Genomic DNA, 20,008 nt, shown 5'->3' with positions numbered 1-20,008 from the left:
TTGTGCATGCTTTCATCACCAGCAGGGTGGATTATTGTAATGGCCTCCTCACTGCCCTGCCCAAAAAGACCATTAGACAGCTCCAGCTCATTCAGAACGCTGCTGCCAGGATTCTGAGCAGAACCAAAAAATATGAACATATCACACCAGTCCTCAGGTCGCTACAATGGCTACCAGTTACATTTAGGATTGATTTTGAATATAAACCCAACAGATCACTCAGATCATTAGGATCACATCAGCTAGAAATACCAAGGGTTCACTCAAAGCAAGGAGAGTCAGCTTTTAGCTATTATGCCAGTCGCAGCTGGAACCAGATTCCGGAGGAGATCAGATGTGCTCCAACAGTAGTCACATTCAAATCCAGACTCAAAACACATCTGTTTAGCTATGCATTTCCTGAATGAGCACTATGCTGCGTCCAAACTGATTGCACTATATTTTATATGCACTATTTTAATTATTTTTATTTCTCTTGTTTTTATTCTTATTTTTAACTGTTTTATACTTTTATTCCTGTTTTATTCTTTTCACACGTTTAAACAGTTTTTATTAAAATCACATTTATTTTCTTTTAATTTATATTTTAAATTCATGTATATTTGATTTTTTGTTTTCTCATTTCTATGTAAAGCACTTTGAATGACCTCTGTGTATGAAATGTGCTATATAAATAAACTTGCCTTTCTTACTCTTTTTCAAATGACAACCTGGGATACTTAACGACCACAGAGAGTCAGGACCTCAGTTTAAAGTCTCATCCGAAAGACGGTGTTTTTTGACAGTATAGTGTCCCCATCACTATACTGGGGTGTTAGGACCAACACAGACCACAGGGTGAGCACCCCCTGCTGGTCTCACTAACACCTCTTCCAGCAGCAGGCTAAAGGGTTATATGGCTGCTGACACTGCTAACTCTGATCCAGGAGATTTACTGTACTCCAACCCCAAACAAACACAAATAACCTGATGTCAGCCCATGGGTAATAGGGACTGCTTTCAATACATTTTGTGGGGGACTGTGGTGTGTGTGTGTGTTAGAACCTGACAGATATGGATCCTATAATCTGTCCCTGCAAAAGAGAAGCATAAAGATTGCTGAAAATTTAATAGGGATTTGCGTACATTTGTACTATTAATGTGAATACAAACAATTGCTCCAAAAATACAGTTGACAGTGTTCATCTCACATTAAACTTATGCATAATGTGAATTACTTTTGATTATTCATTCATAAAAATACTTAGTCTAGTTTACATTAAGTTGTACATTTAAGAGTTGATTCATCTTCACTGGCCAGCAGCTTTAGAGCGTCTTTTTTTTAACTTTACCACCATCACGGTGATATTGTCAGGACAGCCACGATAAAACGACTGAAGGACGATGCTCTTAGCACCAAAATGCGGCTCGTTGAGACGTTCTTTGATGAAATGTACAGCTTCCTCATTGCTAAAGGTGTCCCAAAGTCCGTCTGATGCCAAAATAATAAACTGAGGCTGCAGTTTGTCAAGGTCAAATGTCAGTACATCAGGGTCAGGGATCAACACGTTCAGTTTCTTTAATGGATAATCCCCGAGTGAACGTGACATGGCCAGAATGCCCTGCACACGCCATGATCCATTGAAACTAATGAAGCCACCTAAAGAAGAGAAAACAAAAACACTAACATGAAAATGGCTGCAGTAGTACAGGAGCATTATAAGAGTCTTTCTTTTTCTTTAAGCCTTTACATTCCCTTCGAAACATAGGCCATTGATGAATCGCCTCCATCCCCGCCTGTCTTGGGCCATCTTTTCAAGCATTATAAGAGTACTGCAGGAGTAATGCTGCATTTACACCAGCTGCGGTAGAGGCGTCAAGCGCGAGTGATTTTAGTTTTAAGTCAATGTAAAGACGCGTTGATGCGCGTCTGGAGGTCTAGTTTACGTGAATGGCGCAAACTGAGCATCTGCTGCGGTACGTGCAAATGGTGGTCTTTGTGCATTTTGCGTTTGACACGTATTTGCGGCTGACGCCCGAAAAAGTTGAACTTTGGCTGATTTTCGCACCTCGTTAACCAATCAGGAGCCTGTTTCTGCTGTGGCAGCAGCCCCGTCCGGAATAAACTCATTCAACATGAAGGAATGCTTGATATTGTCCGTGAGCAGTCACCCAGAGCTATACGACACAAGTTCTTATTTCTATAGAGACAGGAATAAAAAGGACCTCGCTTGGAAGAGTGTCAGAGAGGACATTGGGCAACCTGGTAAGTTGTAAATACACATTTCACTTTTGAGTCACGTGACGTTTATCGACCAGCGCCGTTTATTTTCCCCCTATAGTAAGGTGACCAAATACAAACCGGTAACTCTCTTCATCAACATCAACCATCTTGCAAACAGACAACCGCATAGCACTTGCCCCTCCCACAAGAAGCGTATTTTGCCTCTGATGCGCGTCAAATGCTTGCTTTTTCCACGCATCTACATTGCTCTAGACGCGTGAATGCATTCAAACTGTTCAAGCGTCAAACTAGGCGTGGTAAACACGATTTTGACGCCTCAAATGCGGTTGGTGTAAACGCAGCATAAAGGAGGAGATCTGCACTATTATTGCATCAGTATTATCACATTAATGCATGAGTACTGCACAAATACTGCTCCAGTATTACAAAATTACTGCATGAGTACTGCACCAGTATTACAAGATTACTGTGACAGTACTGCAAGATTACTGCACTAGTTTTACAAGATTACTGCATGAGTACTGCAAGAGCAGTGCACATGTATTGTGAGAATACTACATGAGTACTGCAGAAGTACTGCACAAGTACTGCATTAGTACTCCGGGATACTACACAAGTACTGCGAGAATACTACCTGAGTACTGCAGAAGTACTGCAAGAGTACTGCACAAGTACTGTTTATAAAGATCTCACATTAACTGCTTCTTATTTTCTAGTTTCAAAAGAAAATCCCAGTTTTCAGGAAACATTAGCATTATTATCATCTGACCCTAAACTAGACATCTGAGCTTATTTTTAATGAGAAGTATAGATGTGGAAATTATGCTCGATTAAGAATTCCTATAAAAACAAGTCTACCCTGCCCTGCACATATAAAAAGTCACAGGGTAATCGTTCACAGTGCATCCTTTCATTTAGTAACTTTTAGCTGTGAAAAGTTTAAATGTGATTCACTCGTTTAGGGGCGGTTTCCCGGACAGGGATTAGACTAGTCCTAGACTAAAATAAATGTAAGAGCTGTCCAAACTGAAAACAACTTGCACTTACATATCTTAAAGTACATTAGTGCCCTTTGTTTTGCCTCAAAACCCTACTGAAAAATCCAGCTAAAACCAGCATAAGCTGGTAGCTGGTTTTAGCTGGTTTAAGGTGGTTTATGCTGGTCCCAAACAGACACACTCGCTTTTAGTGCCTCAGCAAGTGACTGCGTGTACGTTTGCATAAATCTGAAATATGTTTTAAGAATCAGTTCAAGTATGTGTATCTCCCTGTCAGTGCGATATCACAGACAAGGATATAGGGCTGAAACGATTCATCGAGTTACTCGATTAACTCGATTCAAAAAATTCCTCGAGGCAAAAATTCTGCCTCGAAGCCTCGTTAAATTCATATGACGTGCACTACACGCGCCGAGATCTGATTCACACGGACCGTTGTTCAATGTTCAGGAAGCACACCATAGCGCGTGGTACATTTTGAATTTAGTTGGCACGATGGCGGAGAGCGAATATGTCCATAAACGCCAGAGAGAGAACGTCTAAAGTTTGGGATCATTACATTATCATTACATTCAGCATCTGAACCGAAAACATCCACTGCTGTTTCACCAAGCGTCGATAAAACAAGGTATTTTAATCCCATACAGTATTTGTAGCGATGTTGTTATGCGGTTTGACTAGATATGATGTTTAGCTTTGATGTTTTCGTATTCACGTTCAATTGCAGGAGAGTATAGCTTAAAAAAGAACCCCTTCACACACACGCATGCACTTTACAGGTGTGTGTACCAAAAAACGGCACCACAGTGCAATCATATATGGGCAACTTGTAATCTGACATATTTTGTTAAATAATAACAATCTCTGTTTTATTGGAGTTTAGCATAAGGAAGTTATTCTCTCTCACGCGAGTCAGACCGATCGCGCAATGCATCACATATGCTTAAACTTTTATGTAGCCACGCAACAATAATTTCAGCTGCATGCATTCACTATATACAGCGGGACGTGATCTTGTGATTTTTCGAACGGATTCTTAACCAAAAATGCACCGCAATGCAAGTGATGCAAACCAAATGCAGCGTTCTATTGAAAATGAATGTATGTATTTCTGCCGTACCAACATGCAATGAAGCAACTGAACGTCTGACTGGGGTGTCACTCTTCCTCACGCACAGAACGCGTGCACACACACATACAAACACAGGTGCACGTGCGCGCACACACACAGGTTGTTACCATAGCAAATAGGCTCACCCCAGAAATTATATATTATTTGTAAGTAGCCTAATGGTAAATGCTGCAGGTGTAGAAATGTACATAAACCAGATATTTACTTTGATGTCAGGGCTAGATTACAGCATGAAACCTGTTGTGCATATTAATAAATTAAAGTGCTTAATTGTTGGTACTGGCACTTATAAACACGAACTGGGTAAAAATTGAAATAAATAGGCTTATTTTTTGGAGCCAAATACCTCTGTTTTTTTTAGAAAAGCCAAATGCTTGAACATTTTACAGCCACGTCATTTTCGTTATGCATTATTTGTTTTGGTTGTTTAAAAACACACACAAAAATTTTATCTGATTACTCAATTAATCGATCGATTCAGTGCTAGATTAATCGATTACAAAAAGAATCGATAGCTGCAGCCCTACAAGGATACACATGCATATGTGTCTTAGAGCGCAGCACGCACAGTTGGCTTTTGAGAAACCTGGCTGTGTGCACTGTGAGCATTCCCATGCACGTGTTGCGCTCCAGCCTCGCGCTTCGAGAAGGATACATCAGGCTCGCAGATTCGGTCCCGCTTCTGTCGAGGCAGAGCGGTAACTGCACTCTCGCTCTCTAGGAGGCTTGTACTCGTGGTAGTCGCGATATAATTCCATGCAGGCGGCGGTATCTCCGCTTGCACGTAACGTCCGTTCTCTCTCTCTTTCGCCGGATCGGGAAGGCGCCCTGCGTGAGAGCCATATATTTCAGCTGTCTATCTCTGGAGAGATGAATCATCTTCATAATCCGCCTACTGTTTAAGACTAAACGTGCAGTCTCCACGTGAAGCCTCCTCTTTTTACAGTATGGAGGTATTATATGTACATACATAATAATGAACATAATATTTTTACATTTTCTACACCTGTATGTGTAGGCTATGTATGTATATCTGCCTGTCACAGCCTGCATGAGCTGTGTCAAACAGTGATTTTGTGTTTATACTGAGTGTTGCTTGTACAGCTGTACACAGCATTTATTCTCCTTATCGGCCGCTGGTGCGCCAACAAGATATGATCTAGTGTGTTACGATTCGAGTCCATCATCCGCTGAGGCGGGTAAAGTCTTTGTTTATGGCACTCACTATTTCTTATTGAAGCGAAGCAGCTCACACCCCATTTATGGTGCCTGCTTCCCTTCAGTGCCCTCACAGGGCACACTCACTGCTGTGCGTAGTACCACAGGCAGCCACAATTAACCATTCTCCTGCATATGGTGGGATGGCATACAGCTGGCTCCAGTGGGGAGCATGTATACATTCTTGTGCAGGAGGCTGTAGAACCTCCACATGAGAGAAATGAGGACCTACAGCCATTGCTTTATTGTTTCAAAAAGGAGGGATTTGTAATTGTTCAATGATGCAGCTGAGTCCTATGCTGTGACTGAGACAGACTCTGATTTAATCAGATCCGAGGACTGATTCCTTACATTAGAGCTTATGTCTTCATTCAACACGGGTGGGTTTTCCCCGAGGGGAAACCCGTCTCGCATGATCAAAGTCACCCACCGTTGTTTGCGTGCTCTGGTAACAGGAATAAAGCCATGGCTTCTGTCCCAAGGTCCTGTGTTGGGTGTGCGTTGTCAATGTGTGACGCTGACAACAGACGCGTCCCTCACAGGTTGTTGCGATTATGGAAAGCCAAAAGGGTCAAAATCGCTGAAACTCATCATCGGCTATGGCACTGAAATTGCCTTGGAAATGATGGTGGTATGGGTTGGACTCCCATCTCCTTCTAGACCTGAGGAGCCATCATGTGTTTGTCTAGACAGACATCACATTGGTGGTTTCTTAAATAAATTTCTAAGGATGTCTGCAATCAAAGTCACGCATCGTTGTCTGCGTGCTCTGGTGGTGTGAAGGAAACCTTGGTTTCTATCCTAAGGACTGTTTTGGGTGTGCGCTGCTGCGTGTGACGCTGACAACAGATGCATCCCTTACAGGTTGGAGTACAGTTATGGAAAGCTGATAGATCCAAAATCACAACATTGTTTATTTTGGTATGATGGCATTTGTGGTCTCTGGACAAACTGTGCTCGATGACGACAGTTTAGACCCAGGCCACTTGCATATGGCAGATGCCCTGTAAGGCAAAGCCCATTCCTGGGAGTTGAGATTCCAGCCAGATGTGGTGTAGATTATTTGGATGCGCAGAGGTGGATCTGTTTGCGTCTCAGGACACCACACACTGCCTGATGTGGCTTTCTCTTCTTACCTCCAATCACTCTGCCACAGAAGTTCTGGAGAAAGTTTGCCAGAGATATGGTAGCTGTCAGCTTGGCCTCTGAGGGGGCCAGGCTCGCAGGCTCAGGTCTCCCAACTGAGGTTGTGGAGACCATACTTTACTCCTGACAGTCCCAGTCAACTGCCCTGTTGTTGTGGTGCTGAAGTTTCTGTTGGAGAAAATCTCTGCCCACCATACTCCTTTGGAAGGATGTCGGGGTCCCAACTGAGGTTGTGGAGACCATATGATTACTCCAGAGCTTCCTCAAGGAGAAAGCTTAGGCCTTAAGTGGAGAAACTTCACTTCTTGGTGTTCAGCTCCCCTGACAGACCCAGTCAACTGCCCCTTGACGTGGTGCTGAGGTTTCTGCAGGAGCAATTCTCTGCTGGCTTAACTCCTTCCACTCTTAAGGTTTAGGTGGCAGCAGTCTCTGCCTACCATACTCCTTTGGAAGGATGTCAGGCTTCCAACTGAGGTTGTGGAGACCATATGATTACTCCAGAGCTCCCTCAAGAAGCTTAGGCCCTAAGTGGAGAAACTTCACCTCATGGTGCCCAGCTCACCTGACAGACCCAACCAACTGCCCTGTTTATGTGATGTTGAGGTTTCTGCAGGAGCAATTCTCTGCTGGCTTCATTTCTTTCACTCTTAAGGCTTAGGTGGCAGCGGTTTCTGCCTTCCGTATTCCTTTTGGAAGTACCTCATATCTCGTCTGGACAACCCTCAAGAAGCTCCCGAATGAGGTTGTGGGAACCAGTTGATTACTTCAGAGCTCCCTCAACGAGGAAGTTTATGCCCTAAAGTAGAGAAACTTCACCTTTCGGTGTTCAGCTCACCTGACAGACCCAGTCAACTGCCCCTTGACGTGGTACTGAGGTTTCTGCAGGAGCAATTCTCTGCTGGCTTAACTCCTTCCACCCTACGGTTTAGGTGGCAGCAGTCTCTGCCTACCATACTCCTTTGGAAGAATGTCATGCTACCAACTGAGGTTGTGGAGACCATATCATTACTCCACCTTTAAGGTATAGGTTGCAGCAGTTTCTGCCTACCATACACTTCTGGACTCTCTGAGGGCCGTCTACATACCAGGCCACCTGAAGGTGGCAGATGCCCCTTCGAGACAACAGACATCTCCGGTGGGAGTGGAGACTTTATCTAGATGTGGTGAACCACATCTGGAAAAGGTTAGGACGCACAGAGGTAGATCTGTTTGCATCCCAGGACACCACACTTTGCCCACTGTGGTTTTCCATGGTACAGGCGTGGCCGAGGCTACGTCTGTATGCTTTCCCCCCTGGTTGTGTTTATCCCTCCACGGGGAAACTTTATTCCATTAAGTGGGAAATGTTCACCTCTTGGTGTTCAGCTCATCTGACAGACCCAGTTATAACTGCCTGTCGACGTAGTGCTTAGGTTTCTGCAGGAGTGTTTCTCTGATGAGTTTACTCCTTTCACCATTAAGGTTTAAACGGCAGCAGTTTCTGCCTGCCATACTTCGGTGGAAGGCTCATCAGTGGGTAGACACCCGTTACTGGCTCGCTTTCTTTGTGGCACTCGCAGGTTGTGACGTGTTAGCCGCACAAGGGTGCCAACTTGGGACCTACCAGTCATGCTGGAAGGGCTCTCGTCGGCTCCGTTTAAACCATTTGAGACTTTGCCAGATAGGTTTCTGGCCTTTAAGACTATGTTCCTTCTGCTATCACCTCTTTAAAGCGAGTGGGGGACCTTCAGGCCCTGTCAGTATCCCCGACATGTATGGAGTTTGCACCTGTGATGGCTAAGGCTTTTTTACACCCGAAGCCAAGTTATATTCCCAAGGTGCTGAACAATGTGCCGAGGGCTATTGTTCTACAGGCCCTTTGTCCTCCCCCCTTAAGGAGCACGGACCAAGAAAAGCTGAATTTGGTGTCAGGACTGCTCAGTGGAGGAAGTCCGAGCAGCTATTTGTGTGCTTTGGTTCACCCAGAAAAGGTTTACTGGTGACCAAGCAGACTCTGAGCAGATGGATAGTAGATGCTATCTCACTGGCTTATGAACATCAGGGCTTACCCTCACCTGTCGCTGTGAGGGCCCACTCTACCCAGGGTATGGCTGCCTCTAATGCCTTAGGGTCAGGCGCCTCTCTTCAGGACGTGTGTAATGCGGCCGGTTGGTCTTCACCGCTCACCTTTGTCAGATTTTATGGTCTAGACCTATACCCCTCTTTAGGGTCCCAGGTTCTTTGCCTTGACTGTGTTCAGTTATACACACTACAGGCATTTGGTAGTATGGAAGCGTGGGCATCTCGTTCCCCAAAGCGTTGCTATGGCGACGCAGCTCGAGTTCCTCGAAAGGGAACGTCTCGGGTTACGTAGGTAACCCTGGTTCCCTGAGAAGGGAACGAGATGCTACGTCTCCATGCCATACTCCCCGCATCCCTGTAGGCACTTGCTTCGGCACTGGTAGCGAGTGTGTCTGTTTGGGATGCCTTCTTATACCACTGGTCCGCACGGCATCCAGCCTATTTCCAATCATCTAATTATTGATTAACTTTTTCACGTGCTTCAGATCAGTCACGCCGAGGCGTTCCCCAAAGCGTTGCTATGGCGACGAAGCGTCTCGTTCCCTTCTCAGGGAACCAGGGTTACCTACGTAACCTGAGACGTTTTATTTCCTAATTAAACTAAGGCCTAGTCCTGGTTTAAGCTAATCCCTGTCCGGAAAAATACCCCATAGGCTATTAGCAATATTAATATCTCCTGCAGGTATGTGTGGAGTGACTGTGCAGACGCACCTGCTTTCTTGATCCTCTTTCTCTCTTTTAGCTGGTAGGGTTTGTGGTCATGTGACAGCGAGATGGCATTACCGTCTTTATCACACAACACGGCCCTTGAGTCGCCAACGTTAGCTACAGTCAGCTGCTTCTCAGACAGCAGAGCCACCAGACATGTAGTTCCTGATAAACAAAAATCCAGCAACCCATACAGTGAGAGAGTTTTCCACACACATTATTCACACAAAGAAAAATGTATTAACAAAAAGCTTTTTTTAAGTGATCTTGAATGAGATTAAAATTATGTTCAAAAGTCCCCATCCTCAATCTTGTCCTCATACAAATGTAATTTATTTACATTCAAATTTATTCATAAAGAGTTTTTTACTGGAACCCATGCTGACACAGGGAGAACATGCAAACTCCACACAGAAAGACTTGAACTTGGGACGTTCTTGCTGTGAGGCAACAGTGCTACTGAGCCACTGTTTATTACTATTTTAAAAACAATAAAAAAATGAATCATCAGTGAATTGATGTTAAGACTTTTTCATCACCTGCTTCATCATATGAGGCTGAGAGTTTCTCCACAAGCTCTTTGTCCATGTTAAGTATGTGCTGCTTGAGGATTGACCGATGGTTCAGCAGGCTGTTCTCCTTCTGTCTCTCATACTGCTGGAGCTGTTTACTCAGGACCGCCGGAAGATGAGTCAGTACATACTCTGCTGCTGCCTGAGACAGACACAACAGTATTCAGTACATATGGTTTTCAATCAACCAAATGCAGCCTATATCACACCCTTCTAATCTCACCCCGTGTCACACCCCTCCTGATCTCACTCCACGTCACACCCCTCCTAAACTCACTCCACGTCACACTCCTACTGATCTCCAGCTTCTTGATCTCACCCCACGTCACACCCCTCCTGATCTCACCCCATTTCACACCCCTCCTGATCTCATTCCATGCCACACCCCTCCTGATCTCATTCCATGCCACACCCCTCCTGATCTCACCCCATGTCACACCTCTCCTGATCTCCAGCTTCCTGATCTCACCCCACGTCACACCCCTCCTGATCTCACCCCATTTCACACCCTTCCTGATCTCATTCTATGCCACACCCCTCCTGATCTCACCCCACGTCACACTCCTCCTGATCTCACTCCACATCACACCCCTCCTAAACTCACTCCACATCACACCTCTCCTGATCTCACTCCACATCACACCTCTTCTGATCTCCAGGCTCCTGATCTCACTCCACACCCTCACACTACACCCTCCTGATCTCATTCCACATCACACCTCTTCTGATCTCACTCCAAATCACATTTCTCCTGATCTCACTTCACATCACACCTCTTCTGATCTCACTCCACATCACATCTCTCCTGATTTCACTCCACATCACACCTCTTCTGATCTCACTCCACATTACATCTCTTCTGATCTCACTCCACATCACACCTCTCCTGATCTCCAGGCTCCTGATCTCACTCCACACCCTCACACTACACCCTCCTGATCTCACTCCACATCACACCTCTTCTGATCTCACTCCAAATCATATCTCTCCTGATCTCACTTCACATCACACCTCTTCTGATCTCACTCCACATCACATCTCTCCTGATTTCACTCTACATCACACCTCTTCTGATCTCACTCCACATCACACCCCTCCCGATCTCACCCCATGCCACACCCCTCCTGATCTCACTCCACCTCACACCCTTCCTGATTTCACTTGACACCCTCACACTACACCCTCCTGATCTCACTCCACATCACACCTCTCCTGATCTCACTCCACATCTCACCCCTCCTGATTTTCAGCCTCTTGATTTCACCCAACGTCACACCCCTCCTGATCTCACCCCATGTCACCCCCCCTGATCTCACCTCACGTCACACCCCTCTTAATCTCACCCTATGTCACACCCCTCACGATCTCACTCCATGCCACACCATTCCTGATCTCACCCCACCTCACACCCTTCCTGATCTCACACCCTTACACTACACCCTCCTGATCTCACTCCACATCACCCCTCTCCTGACCTCACTCCACATCATACCTCTCCTGATTTCCAGCCTCCTGATCTCAGCCCACGTCACACCCCTCCTGATCTCACCTCACGTCACACTCCTCCTGATCTCACCCCATGTCACACCCCTCCCGATCTCACTCCATGCCACACCCCTCCTGATCTCATCACACCTCACAACCTTCCTGATCTCACTCCACACCCTCACACTACACCCTCCTGATCTCACTTCACATCACACCTCTCCTGATCTCACTCAACATCACACCTTTCATGATTTCCAGCCTCCTGATCTCACCCCACGTCACACCCCTAATGATCTCACCCCATGTCACACCCCTCTTGATCTCACCTCATGTCACCCCCCTCCTGATCTCACCCCATGTCACACCCCTCCTGATCTCACTCCATGCCACACCCCTCCTGATCTCATCCCACCTCACAACCTTCCTGATCTCACTCCACACCCTCACACTACACCCTCCTGTTCTCACTCCACATCACACCTTTCCTGATTTCCAGCCTCCTGATCTCACCGCACGTCACACCCCTAATGATCTCACCCCATGTCACACCCCTCCTGATCTCACGTCACACCCCTCCTGATCTCACCCCATGTCACACCCCTCATGATCTCACTCCATGCCACAGCCCTATTGATCTCACCCCACCTCACACCTCTCCTAATCTCACTCCACATCACACCTTTCCTTATTTCCAGCCTCCTGATCTCACCCCACGTCACACCCCTCCTGATCTCACCCCACGTCACACCCCTCCTGATCTCACCCCGTGTCACATCCCTCCTTATCTCACTCCACGTCAGAACCTCCTGATCTCACTCCACGTCACACCTTTCCTGATCTCACTCCATGTCACACCTCTCCTGATCTACAGCTTCCCAATCTCACCCCACGTCACACCCCTCCTGTTCTCTAATTGGCTGGTTTTGGATCTGCCTTGGGGTGCAGGACTGTGCACCTCAAACCCTCCCACTTATGTTGTACGCGAATCAATATTGTTTTTTTGTCTTTGAACTTATGTGATTGGATCATTCTCAGAGTCTCATAACCGCATTGCAGATAACAAAAAGTGGTACAAGACGTTGTCTATCTGAGGTAATCTAATGACAAGAGTCTGCATTTATCTGCCTGTGTTTATTACACCAGATGGTTTCAGATACAGTTTCATGAGTTTAATTCAATTCAGATTTTTACACGTTTGTTGCTATTTTAATCGCAATTATATTTTGTGATTTGATTCGTTCATATTTGCCTGTTCAGCACAAAGTTTGCGTGTTTTATCGCCTTTAATGATTACATTGATTAGTTCATTACTGATAATAAACCCATATTATACACAAATTCACAGATTCATAGAGCATTTATTTGATGCTTTAACAGTTGACTTCAACTGTAACATTTTCAGTATTTTAGCTAAGCAGCATGACATTCATCACCTGATAAATGGCTATTTACAGTCCTGCATTACTACAATGTTGGCGTTTTGGTGTAAGATCAATTTCATTTCAGTGATCTGGCTCCAAACTCTATTTTCCCGATTTCCTTTTATATTGCTTTTCAAGCTACTTATTTTGAATTTGAAAGGTCAAAGTTTAGTATCCATAGAGAAGTTTCTTTGCTTGGCCAGGTTTCATTTATTTATGTCGTTAACTCTTGGGGAGAGGCTTTATTTATATGTGCATAATATTCAAATTACATTAGTTTTCATCCGGCACATTTACCAATGGACGATCATTTGTAAAATGAGATTTGGCAGTATATGAATGTTTCATGAATCACATGTGAACTTTTCGTCTTAAAATGATATTTGCACACGGATCTGTGCTTGTTTCTACATTAGACTGATAAATGAGGCCCATTATGTTGGAGAGTTTCTCCTGAATCAGCAAGTTAAGAGCTACTTTTAGCTTTAAGATGTTTTGTGAATACTGGTCCAGATCAACAAGGCCAATGGTTTTAAGACTTGGGACTTTTGGGGATTTTGGCAGTTGCCCTGAACACTCATTGAGAGTCGGACCATATGCTTTTAAACTACTCTAAAGTACACAGCTTGTTCAGGATCAGATCCTTACTGTTCATATGATTGTATTTATTACCATATGAGAGGCTAAATTTATCCTCCATCAGAAATCTGCTGTAATAATTCCTGTTGTGTGACTTTATCCTTTGACAACCTGACTTAAAACTCTTGTGTTCACTTTTAAATCACATTCAGTGAGAAAATCACCCAAGTCTAATCCAATCCAGTCACCAAACAGACACATAGGTACAGCTACTGTGACAGACTAAAAGCAGAGAATAGGAAAACTGTAAGGAATTTGGCAGTTCTTCCTTGTGTCAGCACATCAAACTGATGTAGCCTATCCGTCTGTATGGTCTCTCCAGAAAGCATCTTGAGATGTAAAAGTGCACAAACTAGAATCTACTGTGATTCAGAGAGTTTATTTTGGTCAGACAGATTTTTAAATAAATGCACGAAATGCATCTGCAGCAGATGTTTGTGACCCTCTGCACATTTAGTCAAATTCCTTCAGACAGCCCCATCCAAACATGTGCTCTGCAGATACTTCAGAGAGAAGCATTGCTTTTCATAGGAACACATTTAGGTCTTTAAAAGAAAAACAAAACGAGATAACCAGAGCTCTTCACATGTAAATTTATAGAATTAATATACTAATGGTTTCTGTAAAGAAGCTTCACGACAATGCACATTGTGAAAAGCACTATACAAATTTAATTAAACTGAATCAAAATGTATTTTTTGCCTGTGATTCTATGAGATTTGCCACACATTTTGTAATAAAATATAATAAATAAAATAAACCACTTGCACAGTGTGATATATTTAATGCAGGTGTGTCCTTACATTATCACCCAAGGATTGTAAATAATGTTACAGCTAATACTGCCGCCTGCTTTCCCGGTGGTGAATGTAGTAGAAAACATATCAAATACGTCCAGGGTTTTTTTTTTATAGACAGATTAAAAATACGGGAGAAATACGGCAAAATATTTAAACTGGATGATAGTGGGATAGAATGGTAAAGTATGGGAGAATCACGGTAAAAACTGGAGGGTTGACAGGTATGCATGGACCCTTGAGTGAATATTTACTGAGAATGTACTGATTTTACTGAGAATTACAATTTTCAACTGAGATTTTAGCCACATTACAGGGATTGAATAATGATTTTAAAGGGGCCATGGCATGAAAATCAGACTCTTTCCATGTTTAAGTGCTATGATTGGGTCCCCAGTAGGGATGGGACGATTACCGGTTTCACGATTAACCATGATAAAATGTCCTGACGGGTAGTATTATCGTTTAAAATGTAATTTTCATTACAACCGTGTTTGATTACCGTGACTTTGAAAACTCACGGTAAATCCTATCCAGCCAGAATCAGCTTGACGCAGGCGCGCGCATGCAACATTGGTTTTTGCACGAGAAGGCGTGGCGGAAGACAGTAACAGATGCACTGTTTTAATGCGTTGCTTATGTGTGCATTTGATGTTCTTCTTATTTAAGGTACTGTTCATTAAAACAGGTTCATACATCTCAGGGCTCCATGTTCATTTAATGCAGGGGTGTCCAATACGACCAGTCGATCGCAAATGCAATGCCGGTAGATCGCACATAAGTTAATAACTGTTTATGCTGCTCCACGCCTCCACGAGCTTCGGAAAACAAAGCGCCAAATTGGCATTATGGTCTTAGAAACAAGTATTTTTGAGTTGCTGCGCATTTCTTCTCAAGTGTGTTTTTATATCTTATGTCTGCCCGCTGCAGCGAAGTTGTCTAACTTCCGAAATTTGGATGCACATTCTTGCCTTCATGCAGGAGTTGATCCACACGCACGGTGTATGTGCGCACGACCGAACGAGAGAGAGAGAGATGCTTCTGATAATGTCATTTTCTAGTTTATTTCATCAAAACCGCATCTCCGCTATTCCGCTATAAGGAGTAATTGGCATGTACTCAAGGATTTTTTTAACTCCTCAAAAATAATGGAGTAATGGTAACAGCCCTAAATTCAACGTAGAGTTATATGCAGTATAGTCCTAACACGCATTTAAAGTGTTATTAAAAAATTTAACAGTGTTTTGTTAAAAAATGTTTTTTAGCAGGTAGGTCTTGTCGGCTTTATCATTTTAAAAGTAGATTGCCACACAAAAAAGGCTGGACACCCCTGATTTAATGTTTCTGCTTAAAAAAGTGCATATAGCTGCTAATTGTATTTGTTGTTTGCTGATTTTCAAAAATAAAACTTTTCAGTGTGTGTATCAGTTCTTTTTGAACATTTCCATCTCAATTTAAGAAAACCATGATCATATTGATAACCGTGATAACTTTGGTCACTATAATTATGATATGAAATGTTCTAACCGTGCCATCTCATGATATGACATTTTCTAACCGTGCCATCCCTAGTCCCCAGTGCTTCTATCATCCTAGAAAATGTGAAAAAGATCAACCCAGTAACTTAGTTTTGGTAAACCATTCTCTAAAAGCACATGAAAAAATAGGTTGTTAAAATTTGGCTCTCCTTATGATGCAATAATGAGCTCTTATTATAATAATACCACCCCTTAATCGGCACTATCCAACCACAGCACTGCCATTTAGTGCAGAGACAATCACAATTGAGTTTTAATTGCAACAAACGACCATCATAGTGATCGGTGTTTGAATTTCATCAGCTCATTTGCATTTTAAAGGACACACCCAAAACGGCACATTTTTGCACACACCTACAAAGTGGCAATTTTAACATGCTAGAATAAATATTTATATGGTATTTTGAGCTAAAACTTCACATATGTGCTCTGAGGACAGTAAAGATTGATTTGACATCTTAAAAAGTCTTGTGAAATGTCCCCTGTAAAAAGATACCATTATCATTATTTCATTTTTACACTGAGATTGGTTTGTCTGTTAGTAAAATCTGTTGTTTGTTGCATTACATGCCAAATTATGAAAAAACTGAGAAAAAAGGTTAATTTTAAATCTCTGTCTGTTACTCAAGAAGTACTGAAGGTATCTTAAAGTCCTTTAATGCTTAGTTCTTACATAGCACTTATTAGCATGTCCTGGCCACTTGGAAAAATAAGTGTAAATATATAAAGAACTGTTTTGAGGTGATACTGTTTAATATACTTCATAGCAGTGGGTTTGATCGAACATGTCTAGCTATTCTTTACATTTTAAAGTCAGTGCCACATGAATGGTTTTGCCGAAAAGAACATTGCTAGGTAACAAGAATGTGAAAATGTATTTATGATGTCATTCAAATTAGGCTGGTGCAATGAATTGTGGATGAATATGTGGGTTAGACGCAAGCCCTCATAGGCCCATAGGCAAAAGAAATGGCCCAAAAATGGTCCTTTCACACCAGAATCGATTCATGCCATATTATACTGTAGTTGGTGATGAATATGTGAGAATAAAATTAACTTTCCAGCTGACTTAAACTCTTTCCCCGCCAGCGTTAAAAAAAGTGCATTTTATTTATTTATTTGGATTTTCACCAAAGTTTAATGCTTTTCAAAAAAAATTATCTTCTTTAAATAAATAAACATACAATATATTAAATTAAAGAATGTTTCAGCCTTTCTTCATTTGTTTTCTTTTTATCACCTCTCAAATATGGGTAGGTTTCTGCACAAATAAAAAATGTTGGCGCACTGACTTCTGCTTTTGTCTGAAACTGAGGATAGCGTAGATATTAAGTCACTAAAAGGGCGACAATTACAAGGGAGACAAGGGATGAGCTATTATTTTTAACCTAATGCTGCATTTACACCAACCGCGCCTAGTTTGCCGCTTGAACAGTTTGAATGCATTCGCGCGTCTAGAGCGAAGTAGACACGCGGAAAAAGCCAGCATTTGACGCGCATCAGAGGCAAAATCCGCTTCTTGTGGGAGGGGCAAGTGATATGCTGTTGTCTGTTTGCAAGACGACTGATGTTGAATGTGCATTTATCGAGAGAGTTACAGGTTTGTATTTGTTAACATTACTAAAATAAACGACGCGGGTCGATAAACGTCATGTGACTCAAAAGTGAAATGTGTATTACAGCTTACCAGGTTGCCTGATGTCCTCACTGACACTCTTCCAAGCAAGGTCCTTTTTATTCCTGTCTCCCCTATAGAAATAAAAACTTGTGTCGTATAGCTCCGGGTGACTGCTCACGGACAATATCAAGCGTTCCTTCAGGTTGAATGAGTGACTCCGGGCTGGGCTGCCGCATCAACGTCAACGCGTCTTCACATTGACTCAACATTGAAATCACTCATGCTTCACGCCTCTACCATGGCTGGTGTAAACGCAGCATTAGACTTTAAATTTTGTGATGTTAAATCCACTATTGTATTAGTATAATTGTTCTACAGTCCATACACAGTATTTAGTTCAATTACATCAGAAGTAACTGTAATTAAATTACTGAGTAATCACTTACTTTACTTTTTCCAAGTAAAAAGTCATTAAATTACAGTAACTAATTACTTAGTAAATAGTTACACCCAACACTGTGTGTATCATATGATTCATAAGTCAAAATATAAACAAACCAATACTAAAGGAGGAAAACTTCCATTGGTCTTACAGTTTACATCTGTTCTGTTTGAGCAGAAACATGCAGAAACAGAAACTCTTTTATCAAGCTGATGTTGCATTCATTCATTATTTTTATGACATTTACCCAATTGTCATAAATTGTCATTTATCCAGTTTAGCAGAACAAAAAATAACATATTTGGTAAAATGCATGTGAGAACGTGAAAAAAAGGTTTTGAGCATCCTTCACGGAGAAAAACAAGAGTATATAATTTCAGTACTTGTCATAATATGAAAAACTTAATGTTACTCACTGTATTATACCTTTAATTGGTTGAGGTGTTCTCTGACTAAGTTGTCACCTTTCTTGTTATTGACATAAAGTTGTTTTATGTACTTTTAAACAATATAAGCGATTATCTTTAAATGCATGTGCAAAAACACAGAAGTTCAGCATCAAATACTTAATATTTTATTATTTTAGTACTTAATATTAAAGCATTTGTACCTTTAGTAAATGATTAGCACATATCCAGATGAATTACCTCTCCTCCATGTCCATCAAAGATGCCGAAGATGTCTGGATGGCTTCTGTTGATGGTGTCAGTGAGAATATGAAACCTGTCCTCCATATGATCTCTCTTGCCTTGGATAGAGTACACGGCTGCGGTCGGACTCCTGAACTCCCATGTCCTGGACACCTTCTGTCCATCCACAACATCATCTCCATCAGTCGGCGTCATCTTCATCTTACCCTTCATCACGTTCATGGATTGGACGATGGTCTTTACATCATCGGTGTGAAAGAGATAGCTCCAGAGAGCGAGACTGATGCAGAGGAGCAGCAGTGTCTCGGGTCGGAGGAGCAGATATCTCATGATTCTCCACAGCACTGACAGCGGGCTCATGCTCTCTTCCAGCGTGCGCATGCGCACTGACAAACTGATGCTGCGCTAATGCATGCTCATCCAATGCGCTTCAAAAACACCTGCACACGATCACAAAGAAATGCGACGCCTTCACATCTGATAAATACGGGTAATGGGTTTCCCTTGATCGTGAGCGAAAACCTAAATCGGCTAAACCGAGCGTTCTGCAGTTCGACGTGCACAGGTGTATGTGCGCGTGCTCGCGCTGAGATCAGTCCTGTGATTAAATGTCTGTTTAGTATCTATTTAAATGTGTGAGAAAATCAAATGTAAGACAGACAGAGAGACGGACAGTAAAGCATTCCTGCTGCATTCTCACACACATCTGTCCGTCACACGTATTAAATAAACAGCTTGTCAAAATAAAAGTCTCCCCCCCTAATAAAGTTCCAGTTTTGCATGAATGAAAACATTCTTATTTGTAAACTGTAAAAATTATTATGTGAACAATTAAGTCATGGCAACATATGTTTATATACTCCAAATATTTTAATATTAAAAAATTTCTCCACAGTACAGACAGCTTGTCATTTTGACTTGAAAAAATAGTATTTCAGTGCCAGAACCAGCTCATGAATCTGTAAAAGTTTAGGAGCGCATATGGCAAAAAAATATTTTCAGATATAATTTTAAATATATTTCAAAAAATGGCCAAAAATATTAGTGCTGAAATATATTTTGAAATATGTTTACAAAATGTATTTGTCACCAATATATATTTTTTGGGCATTTTTTTGTAGTTTGAAATATATTTAAAAAATAAATCTATTTTAAAGCATGTATATTCACATCGCATAGGAAGAAAAACTTTTTTATGTTACAAACCTGTAAACATAACAGGTTTGAAAAGATTCAAATTAAATATATTTTCAACTACAATAAAAACGTATAATTTTATAATTTGGACAGTCGTGTGAGAACTGACATTGACATGCTGACCTTTTCAGACAAGCTGAGCTTTTCACCCAAAGTTGA

At 42.3% G+C, this 20,008-nt stretch overlaps 1 protein-coding gene across 1 annotated transcript; it reads right to left on the bottom strand.

Moving 5' to 3' along the window:
* Positions 1–1,093: 1,093 nt before the first annotated feature.
* Positions 1,094–19,393, bottom strand: ppm1lb (protein phosphatase, Mg2+/Mn2+ dependent, 1Lb). Its single transcript, XM_055195754.2, has 4 exons — positions 18,650–19,393; positions 10,027–10,201; positions 9,491–9,652; positions 1,094–1,639 (listed from the first exon to the last, which is right to left on the bottom strand). The coding sequence occupies exons 1-4, from the start codon at positions 19,031–19,033 to the stop codon at positions 1,290–1,292; spliced, it is 1,071 nt and encodes a 356-aa protein (XP_055051729.1). The 5' UTR covers positions 19,034–19,393; the 3' UTR covers positions 1,094–1,289.
* Between the last annotated feature and the right edge of the window lie 615 nt (positions 19,394–20,008).

This window comes from Misgurnus anguillicaudatus, chromosome 24, assembly GCF_027580225.2.
Source record: "Misgurnus anguillicaudatus chromosome 24, ASM2758022v2, whole genome shotgun sequence".
NCBI lineage: Eukaryota > Metazoa > Chordata > Actinopteri > Cypriniformes > Cobitidae > Misgurnus > Misgurnus anguillicaudatus.
Note: the sequence above shows the minus strand (reverse complement) of the source record. Positions and strands in the feature narration are given on the sequence as shown.

What these genes read in the sequence shown, in the direction of transcription:
- ppm1lb (XM_055195754.2), bottom strand. Translation starts at nt 19,033, where the DNA reads ATGCGCACGCTGGAAGAGAGCATGAGCCCGCTGTCAGTGCTGTGGAGA. An exon ending in AGCCTCATATGATGAAGCAG is followed by an intron (nt 9,653 to 10,026) that starts GTGATGAAAAAG and finishes TTTGTTTATCAG; the next exon opens with GAACTACATGTCTGGTGGCT. An exon ending in AAAGAGGATCAAGAAAGCAG is followed by an intron (nt 1,640 to 9,490) that starts GTGCGTCTGCAC and finishes TCTCTTCTTTAG; the next exon opens with GTGGCTTCATTAGTTTCAAT.